Source organism: Bison bison, unplaced genomic scaffold (genome assembly GCF_000754665.1).
Source record: "Bison bison bison isolate TAMUID 2011002044 unplaced genomic scaffold, Bison_UMD1.0 scf7180017864491, whole genome shotgun sequence".
NCBI lineage: Eukaryota > Metazoa > Chordata > Mammalia > Artiodactyla > Bovidae > Bison > Bison bison.
Window position 1 is genome coordinate 18,709,964 of NW_011495050.1, and position 10,788 is coordinate 18,720,751.

A 10,788-nucleotide genomic window follows, 5' to 3' on the forward strand; every position below is an offset into this window, starting at 1 on the left:
ATTCATTGAGTACAAACTAGATGTCTACAATATTCTGGCAGTATGGCAAACGGAAGACTGGAAGAGAGTAACTCATGGAAATTGACCGGTCTCTAAAAAGCAACAGGGAACTGAGGGAATGCCATTATGACCACTTGGGTTCTAAGAACATCTCTATTAAAAAGAATTTTTTTTTAATTCTGAAAAAACATTTGCTCTGTATTTTCAGTCACTCGATTCACAAAAGGATGCATTAACAGCTATATAAAGTAAAAGACAAATTGAAACTCACCTTTTTCAGAGGAGTAGCTTGTCTCATATCATATAGTACTATATTCCTGTCAGAAGCACAACTTCCCAAGAGAAATGTCTAAAAATAAGTGTAACAATTATCAGTTAAAAGCCAGGTTTGGCAGCAAACCATGTCCATTCCTGAACAAATGATTTAATTACCTTTAAGATACAAAGTTGTAACACTAAAGTCCATTGTAAGAGGGTACAACAAATCACTCATAATCTTGGCAACCAAAGCCAAAGATCTTCATGATTAAATCCCCATGTCTGTATTTTAGATGTCTGAGATGTAGGTATTCTGCATTCTATTTTATAACAATATATTTTACTTACCGCTTCTTCACTTAGACCTGTTTCCTGTTCTTCCATATTATAAATAACACTTCAGTAAACATTTGAATACATTTAGATCTTCTTTTCCTAAGGGTAAGATTTTAGTAGTGGCATCACCCTAATCAAAAAGTATGAATAATTTTATAGCTTATGCTATTTAGAGGTAACGGTTTTTCCAGAGTTACAGCAGTAAGCATTGCAATGTGGAAATATATTAATTTTACTACACTGGGCGGCAATATTAAGTATCATATAAAAATGCCTTCTGTAACCACAGATGCAGAACCCATGGATTTGGAGGGTCAACTGTATAAATTATTGCTTTATTAACAATTAGACATTTCCTCATGGTTATTAACTCTGTAAAAACTAGGCCTGTCCTTTGTCCAACTGTGGTTTCAAGATGTTTCATATATTTATTTGTAAGTCAATTATAAATGTGTCAAGTGGTTACATGATTCTTGGTATTAAGTGAAAATAAGCTCTCCACCTTCCAATGGAATCCCAAATCCCACCCCTTGTAGCACCGTTCCTCCTCACCCATCGTTCCTGATCTAATTCCTGTCTTCTGCTTATATTATTCCCACTGCAAGCATAAGAGGAACCAGAAGAGTTACTTACTACACTGCTATATAGCCACATTTGTGTATACTCTTTTTAAACTGCTTCCTCTGAGCTTTTCCCCTACTGAATGACTCCTCTCAACCTTTCTTAGTTTCTCATTATTTCACTCTAAGGTCTGACCAGGTACTGTTTTCAAAAAGTAAAGACCTGAATTTGAGCAAAGCAAAAAATTCTACCAAGAAGAAAAGCTGATTTTAATGCTGTAAAATGCAGCAATTCTCAGAATAAACTTTTGGCTTTATCAGAACCCTCAGCTTCAATATTTTTACAGAAAATTAATTAGTGATGATTAGAGGAGACAAATACACTCCATTTGTTCACAGCAACATGCCCTCCCCATTAAGTTTAATAAAGGGTCAGGGTAAGAGACATCCACACCATTTGCTTTTACCACCAAGTCAAGGTCATATGGTTAATAAAACACACATACACACCTAGCTGAACAAATAAGAGTTTTTATACATGCTAATTTGAGAAACATGGTTGCTAGGTCATCACTAATCATTAATTATGATTTTAGGATTGGCCATCAGCTCTACTGACACAGGTGTTCACCAAAACAGAGAAACAAAAGATCTCCTTTACCCATTAGGGAAGAAATCAGTATCTGTTCCGTTTTTGTTTTTTTTTTAACAGCATAACAGCACCATCTTAAACTTGGGTAGCACCTTTTAAAAATATTCACATATATTATCACATTTGACACTTGCAACAAACCTAAGAAGTACACTGGAAGACATAATTAATCTCATTTTAAAAATAGACAAATACAGAGAAAAATTATGACTTGTGAAAGGTCAACACAAAGGCGTACTGGCAGGAAATATAGTTCGAGCCTAGGTCTGCAGCAAGGTAAGACATTAAATTTTCTCACAGGTCACCTGTGTTTGTAGTCTGCTTCTGCCCAGTGGCACTGTGGCCTGGTCTACAAGGCTCACTTCGCCAATCAAGGGCAACTGAGGGAAGGGAGATGGAGGGTGGCGTGAGGAAGATACAGACAAAACAGACAGATATTCTGTCCCAGCGATCGGCAAACTTTTTCTGTAAAGGGTGATAGAGGACATAGTTTAGGCTTTGTGGGGCCATATGGTTTCTGCAGTTTATTAAACTCTACTTTGTAGTGCACACTCAGTTACAAACAATACATGAGCTAAAGGGCACAGCTGTGTTCTAGAAAAAACTTAAAAATAAAAACAAGGAACAGGCAGTGGCCTCACAGACTATATCTTGCTAACCCCTGCTCTAACCCTGCAGCTTCTCCCAGAAGTGTTTACACCAGTGTGGGCTGAAGGAAGGGGTATCCTTTGACTGATTTCTCAGCAGGACTTCAAAGCCAAGTTCACATCATACTACAGCATCTCACTCTTTTTTAAAAATACTTTTATTTTTATAATTTCATTTGTTTATTTTTGGCTGCGCTGGGTCTTCTTTGTTCTGCAGGGTTTTCTCTAGTTGTGGTGAGCAGGGGCTCTTCATTGCGGCGGCTTCTCTTGTTGTGAGCACAGGCTCTAGGGCGCATGGGCTTCAGTAGTTGAGGCTCCCAGCCTCTAGAGCACAGACTCAATAGTTACTTTCTGGCATGTGGGATCTTCCTGGATCAGGGATTGAACCCATGTCTCCTGCACTGGCAGGTGGACTCTTTACCACTGAGCCACCAAGGAAGCCTTATACCCTGCTACTTTGACTCAACCTTTTATTCTTCCTTTTGTCAATTAGAGTCTCTTAAATGCAAAACTTGCAGATGAGAATTTCCTCTGCGACCACCTAACAAGATAATCTCCTGATAACTTCTAAAACCAGCTCATACACAGTGATTTCCTTTTCTTCCTTCAGGAAAAGGCATGTCGACTGAGTCTTCTGGACACTGAGTTTATCAGTTACTATGCATTCAGAAAAAGCTCAGGGAAAGGCCTGGAGTCCAGGAGCTGGCTTAGCCTTCAGGGCAGCCTCCGTTACCAAGTTTGGACCTAAATAAACAATAAGTAGGCTAACCTCTAACTCTTCCCTTAGATCTGGAAAGAATTAGGAATCACAATTTAGTCTTCTGAGCGAAGAAAAATAGAATTATAACGAATTATCATGTAGTAGAAAAATAACCACGCATATTATTTGGAAGCACTGATGTCCTTGTAATGTACAAATAATTAAAGAAAACAATGCTCAACACTTCTTCTTCTGACCTCCAACAGAGTTAAGAAGAATTAACTTTTTTTTTTAAAGGTAATCTGCGGAACATGGGGCTTCCCGTGTGGTTCAGCTGGTAAAAAATCCGCCTTCAATGCGGGAGACCTGGGTTCGATTCCTGGGTTGGGAAGATCCCCTGGAGAAGGGCAAGGCTACCTACTCCAGTATTCTGGCCTGGAGAATTCTGTTGACTGTATATAGTCATGTATAGTCATGGGGTGGCAAAGAGTCGGACATGACTGAGCGACTTTCACTTTGTGGAACATGAGTGCTGAGGGTACAAATAAAACTGAAAGTTTCTTAGGACCGTGTGTGCTTGAGTTCTACCCCCACGACCACACGCCTCTCACAATGCTGAACACCAGTGTCCGGGGCTAAACTGTGGTCAAGCATGTCGAGACCTGACCAAAGAAAGTGGAACTCAGACCAAATGGGAGAACACCACTAAAATTCAGAAAATTCTTGGATCACATATTCAAGTTCTTCCTGAATAGAGTTGAAATTATATGATAATAAAGAAACAATAAGCAGAACATATTTCAAAAAGGAGCATTACCTCAATTGGGTTAAATTTAACACTGCTTATACTGTCAAATCCCCAAGTCATTGAACATATAGGACTGGTTCTTTGTTCATCCCAAATGTCTACTTGCTGTCCACATGTGGCAAAAACAGCTTCTCTCCAGTGATGATCAATTCCTGTATACACTGTCTTTAGAAGCAGAGAGGTTGTTACAGATGAGTCTTTTCATTGGTACTTCAACTCTACAGAATAATATCTTAAAATATATTTCTCTACACTCTCATGTGCTTAAGAAAATCCCTGTTCACTAAGAAATTTCTTTAAAGCCTTTACTTAAAGGAGAAAATTCTACCATAAGAAGTGATGTTCCTTATCATACATTCTGGGAATAAAGAAAAATGTTAACATGGGATGTATTTAATTAAGTTTGAACACATAGCACTGAAGTAATTTTTAAATCTTACTGGGTATTGAAGGATCTTGGAATCAACTAATGAAACACAAAAGGTAATTTCTAAAAAACTTAATTCCACATTTAACATATAAAATACTGAGTCCCAGGAAAGAAACACAGATACAAACAACCGTATCAAAATTTGGAGAGAGAAACAAAATTAGCAAGTGTGGATGCTAAGGTTGTTAAAAGCAATAAAATCTCATAAATTTGGTATTATTTACTTAAAATATGTGACTCATCTATTCAGGGTCAGATTAAAGTCTACCTTTGTACTAGACAGTAAAAAATGTTTGGAAAGCAAATTAAAGGCCACTATTTAGCCAATACTTTAAGCTTTTAAGAACTCTTATCAGCATCTGCAGATTTAGAATTATTTCTATTCAAGTCTCTACAAACTTCTGCACAGTAAGAATTAACCCCCAGTACCACAGCGAAGGGGTAACACTAAATATTTCAAAAATCTTTGGAACTCCTAGCGAACGGACATTTTACAACAATGAAACAAATTTTCTTTTCAGGAATTACTAATTTTTTACCATCTGCAAACTATTTCCATTTCACACTAATATACCACCTCCACATCCCTCAAGAACATTTAGATCGACCATTAGAATTCAGCAAAGTCCTGATCATGGGCCAAACCTCTCATTAAAAAAAAAAAAAAAATTTAGAACTTCTTGAAGCCTAAAGAGCAGAATCTAAATATACACTAAATACTAAAATGACAAAAAAATTTTTAAGATGAAATATTTAAAGATTAATTCTAATTTTAGAATTTCCCTTAGTATCAAAACATAAGGATTAAAAAACATAGGTAGAGCAAATGATCCAAATTATTAAGCTATAACTTAAAGTTATAACTAAACTATATCAAGTGATTTGCAGAATGCTGTTAAGAAATGTAAATAAGATTTATATAGAAAGCACACTATTAAATTTATTAATTTCCTAAAGAATACTTTCAAGTAAATGCTGAGCTCTGGGAAAGATCCATGATATAAATGAGAAGCTGAAGCACTGTTTTTTTCTGACCTTTTATTTTATAGATTTCCCCCCATGTTCTCGCTATAGGAAATGCTCCACTGCCTCCTCTAACTAAAAATAGAAACAGAACCCTATTGCAACGAACACCAAAGAACTGTTCAAATTCTTTAACTGCAAAGACCCTTTGATTGCATTAACTATTGCTTAAAACAGGTAAAGTATTGCAGCCTAAACTGTCTGATTTCTTACACCTTTTTATGAAATTGAAACTATGAAATAATTGTAGGTAAAAGAGAAGAATGTTAGTAGCCCAAGTATGGGTCAATTTATTTTTGTACCTTTCCTAATATTGTATGCAATGGCTCCTCCTCCTCTCCACAGCTTGGTCCGTCCATTTTCCATTGCTTCACAGTTTTGTCATCACCAACCTAGAAATATTTACAATGATAATGAAGAACAGTTATAAACGGTAAGCTTGCCAACACATACATCAAATTATAAACATCTTTAGTTTAAAAAATAACATATACCACATTCTTCCAGTAAAGTATTTATTGATTCATTTATGTCCCACCTTGTTAAAGATTTGTGATAAACATATAAAACGCATAAAATTGAAAATAAAATACAATGAATAGAGCAAAACAAGAGTTAAGGGTAGAAATAATATTACATCATACAGATGGTAAAAGCTGCATGTTGTAATAAGGATGACATTTCAAATTAGGAAGAAAAATGAATTACAGTAAAATGGTATTGTGAGATCAGGTTAGTCATTTAAAAAGTATGAACCAATGTGACACCTGATAAAAAAATATAATTCCAGATAACTTTAAATGTAAAACATGCAACAAAATCCATAAAGATACTAGAGACAAGGCATTTTTATAATCTTGGCACGAGAAACGTCTTTCTTTGTATGACTCAAAACTCTAGAAACTATCAATATTAAGGCAGAGGTTTTCAAACTGTAAAATGTAGACTTCTGAAGGATCCTGAGAATTTTTCAGGAGTCCATTAGGATAATATTATTTTCATAATGTTAGTATAGGCATTGCTTGCCTTTTCACTGGCCCTGACGATTACAGAGATGGTGAAAGAAATGGTGGGCAGAACTGCTGGCACCTTAGCCCAAATGAAAGCTAAGGAAACAAACTTCGGTAATTCAGACTTTGGGACATGGCAGATATGTTCAAGATGTCACGTAAACATCGATTTTACTAAATTTTTTTGAATATGTTTCCTCAAGCAAGGAAAACAAACGGGATTCCATCAAACTAAAAAGCCTTTGCACAGCATAAAAAAACTATCAACAAAGTAAAAAAACAAGATATCTGCAAACAATATATACAATAACGGATTAATATCCAAGTATACAAAGAACTCATACAACTTGACATCAAAAAAACTCAAAAAATAGGCAGAGGCTCTGAATAAACATTTTTTTCAATGATACATAGATGCCAAATAGGTACATGAAAAGATGCCCAACATTACTGCTCATCAGGGAAATGCAAATCAAAACCACAATGAGGTATCACCTTATACCTGTCAGAATAGAGAATGGTTATTATTGAGAGAGTCAATTCCCAGGTAGGTTGATAAGAAGTACAGGGTCCCCAAGGAGAAGGAAGGAGTCCAGAGTCCTTTAGGAGGAGAAAGGGGTCTGGGGATCTCAAGAAGGAGAAAAGGACAAATGTTTTTTTCCTACATTGCTTTGTCTTAGTCAATATAACAATATATCTTGCTCCAGGATATGTTTCTCCTTCTTAAGAATCTTCTGACTAATCCTGTCATCTTGAAATCTATGGGAGTGGGTCTGGTAACATCTTTCTATTAGTTCTAATCTTGTTAATTTAAGATGTATGTTGTGGGAGGGGGTCTGGTAAAAGCATATAAGGCCTTGCATAGACTAGTGAGCGAGGGTGCTCTCTGGCCCCCTTCTGTGTCCGTGTCAGAAGCTTTCTCTGTCCCTTTTTCACTTTAGTAAAACTCTGCTATACAAAGTGATCAAGGCTTGAGTGATCAAGGCTTGAGTGATCAAGCCTGGTCCCTGGTCCTGAAGCTAAATCTTCTTCGGAGATCACGAATCTGACATTATTCACGGTAAGCTATCATTATCAAAGCCAACAAGTAACAAGTGTTGGTGAGGATGTGGAGATAGGGAACCTTTGTGCACTGCTGGTGGATGTAAACTGGTAGAGACACCATGGAAAACAGTATGGAGGTTCCTCAAAACATTAAAAATAGAACTACCATATGATCCAGCAATTCAACTCCTATGTATTAATTGGAAGAAAACAAAAGCACTAATTAGAAAAGATATAAAGATATGTGCACCCCTATACTCACTGCAGCATTAGTAACAATAGCCAAGATAGGGAAGCAACCTAAGTGCTTAACAACAAATGAATGGATAAAAAAAATGTGTTCTATAAACATAATGGAATATTACTCAGCCTTAAAAAAAAAGAATGAAATCTTACCATTTGAAAGAACACTGATGGACCTAGAGGGTATAACGCTAAGTGAACTAAGTCAGAAAAAGATAAACACTGTATGATTTCACTTACATGTGGACTCTAAAAAACAAATGAATAAACATTACAAAATACAAACAGAATTGTCAATATAGAGAACAAATAGGTGGTTTCCAGCAGAGAGAGTAGTGGGGAGATGAGAGAAGTGAGGGAGATTAGAAGGTATGAACTTCTAGCTGCAAAGTATGTGTACAGAGTGGAGTATATAGTCAAAAACTACGGATATCTATGTATGGTGACATATTGCAACTAGACTTATTGTGGTGATCACTGTGAAATGCACAGAAATATTATCACTATGTTGTACACAAAGAACCAACCTAGTATTGTAGGTCAATTATACTTCTAAAACAACAAAACAAACTTACAGAAGAAAAGATGGTATTTGCGATTACCACAGGTGTGGGGTTGGGGCAGTGGGTATTGGAAGAAGGCAGTCAAAGGTGCAGACGTCTAGTGCTAGGGATGTAATGTACAATGTGACAAATATAATTAACATGATTGTATGTAACATAGGAAAACCGTTGAGACTAAATCCTAAGAGCTCCTATCACAAGAAAAAAACTTTTTCTCTATTTCTTTAGTTTTGTATCTATATGAGATGATGAATGTTCAGGAAGCTCACTGTGGTGATCACTTCAGGATGCATATAACCACTGTGCTGTACACTTTCAACTTACATGGTGCCAGCTACACTGCAATAAAACAGTTTCTAATTCTAAAAATAAAAATGTTGTTAAACCTAACAACTACTTTCAATTATTTTCACTCTCCAGAGTTGACTCTATTATTGCTTATGCAGACTATTAAAACTGCCTCCAAACTGATCACTCACAGCTGTCAAATTAATCCTCTCAAAGCTCAACTCAGACTCCGTCATTTTCCTATTAAAAGCTTTCAATGAACTTTCAATATCTGCACACCACAGTAGATTATTTGCAAAGGCCAAAGGTAGAAATAACCAAAACATCATTAATGGATGAGTGAATAGACAAAATGTGGTATATACATACAATGGAGCATTAGTCTTAAAAAGGAAAGAAATTCTGACACATGGTACAAAAAGGATAAGCCTTAAGGACATTATATTAAGTGAAATTATCAGACACATAGGGACATACAGGGACATAAAGCACAACAGTAATTACCAGGTAAATTACTCAAGGGTAGGAGGTAAGGGTGAGAGATGTGGAGTTACAGTGTTTAACAGTTACACCTATCAGTTTGGAAGGTGAAACAGTCCTGGAGATGGATAGTGGTGATGGATTTACAATGATGTGAATGTACTTAATGCCACTGAAATGTACACTTAAAAATGGCTAGAATGGTAAATTTTAGGTATATTTTATCATACACAAAAATCCTTCAATGACTTATTGCTAACCGACAAAGGAAGTACAAAGGACTCATCTTGCTTTAATCCCACTTCTAACTGTTCTATAGGATATTAGTTCAGTAATATGTATTTGGGCTTCCCAGGTGACACTAGTGGTGAAGAGCCCGCCTGCCGATGCAGGAGACCTAAGAGACGTGAGTCCAATCCCTGGGTCGGGAAGGTCCCCTGGAGGAGGGAATGGCAACCCACTCTACTACTGCTGCCTGGAGAATTCCATGGACAGAGGAACCTGGCTGGCTACAGTCCACTGGGTCACAAACAGTCAGAAATGACTGAAACGACTTAGCACACACACATGTAATATGTAATTAGGTATAAAAAATTTTAAAGTATGGGAAAGGCTGGATTACATAAAGAAAACCAAAACTTATCTGAGTTTTAATGTTATTTTGCATTGTGAAAATCAGAAAGGGCCTTGGATCACATAAATGAACTCAGAAAATATTCAATTAGATTAGTTCTACACATGTTGAAAAGAGTTAATGACCTAACTGTATTATACTTACAGTAAAAAAAGATGTCCCACAAAAGCGGGTACATATTCCTCGTACAAAACCTTCATGTGCTTGTATCGTACGAATACATTTTCGTTTGGTCAAGTTCCAAATTTTAACCTATAATAAAACACACTAGGAAATTTCAGTGAAGTATAAATAAAAAATGTTCAGGCACAGAAGTATTACATTCCAAGAAAAATAAGTTCAACACTGAAAAGGCTGTAAATCACTCTACCAGATGGCTAAAAACAAAATCCTCTAGATCAAAATAATGCAATGCTGAACCTTCCTGGTAGTCCAATGGTTGGGGTTCTACCTACCAATGCAAAGGACACGGATTCAATCCTAGTCAGGGAGGATCCCACATGGCACAGAGCAACTACAGAAGCCCGTGCACCCTACAGCCTCTGCAACAGGAGCCACTGCAGTAAGAAGCCCCAGCACCACAACAAACAGTAGCCCCCTTCCCCACCCGTGGCAACTAGAGAAAGCCCACACACAGCAACAAAGACCCAGTATAGCCAAAGATAGAATAAATAAATAAATAAAATAATTTTTTTTTTAAATTTCACAGAAGAATGTCTGTTGGGCACATTGGAAAAAAAAAAGCAATGTCTATGGATACGAACATCAACAAGCAGAAAACTGAATCTCTTAAATACTCTGTTGATTCTAGTGTAAAAGTGCTTTAAAGCTTTTCTTTCCTTGGCAGAGTGGGAAATAATTGTGTTGAATTGTTAATAACATACTCTGTGAAAAAACTCACAGCTAAATATCTGTATTGTAAACATGCCTTATTACTTACTGTCAAACAGCCGAAAGCGACTACATTTTTAATTTCTTAGGTTTAGATAAGAAACTACTGAAGTTACTGATTCAAAGAAAATTTAGTCTTGAGAATTAAAAGAAAACAGGACATAGCAAAATGAAATCAAACCAATTAAAACCCACAGTAACTCACAATTAAAGGAAGAATA

The 10,788-nt window shown here is 36.3% G+C and overlaps 1 protein-coding gene across 1 annotated transcript in view; it reads right to left on the bottom strand.

Moving 5' to 3' along the window:
* The window catches only part of DCAF13 (DDB1 and CUL4 associated factor 13), a 29,158-nt gene that overhangs the window by 15,289 nt on the left and 3,081 nt on the right, over positions 1-10,788 (bottom strand). The window contains exons 3-6 of the mRNA XM_010863491.1: positions 9,821-9,928; positions 5,717-5,806; positions 3,971-4,126; positions 272-349 (exon numbers count right to left, since the gene is read on the bottom strand). Of these exons, the coding sequence (XP_010861793.1) occupies positions 272-349; positions 3,971-4,126; positions 5,717-5,806; positions 9,821-9,928 (432 nt within the window). The remainder of the gene's footprint in view (positions 1-271; positions 350-3,970; positions 4,127-5,716; positions 5,807-9,820; positions 9,929-10,788) is intronic.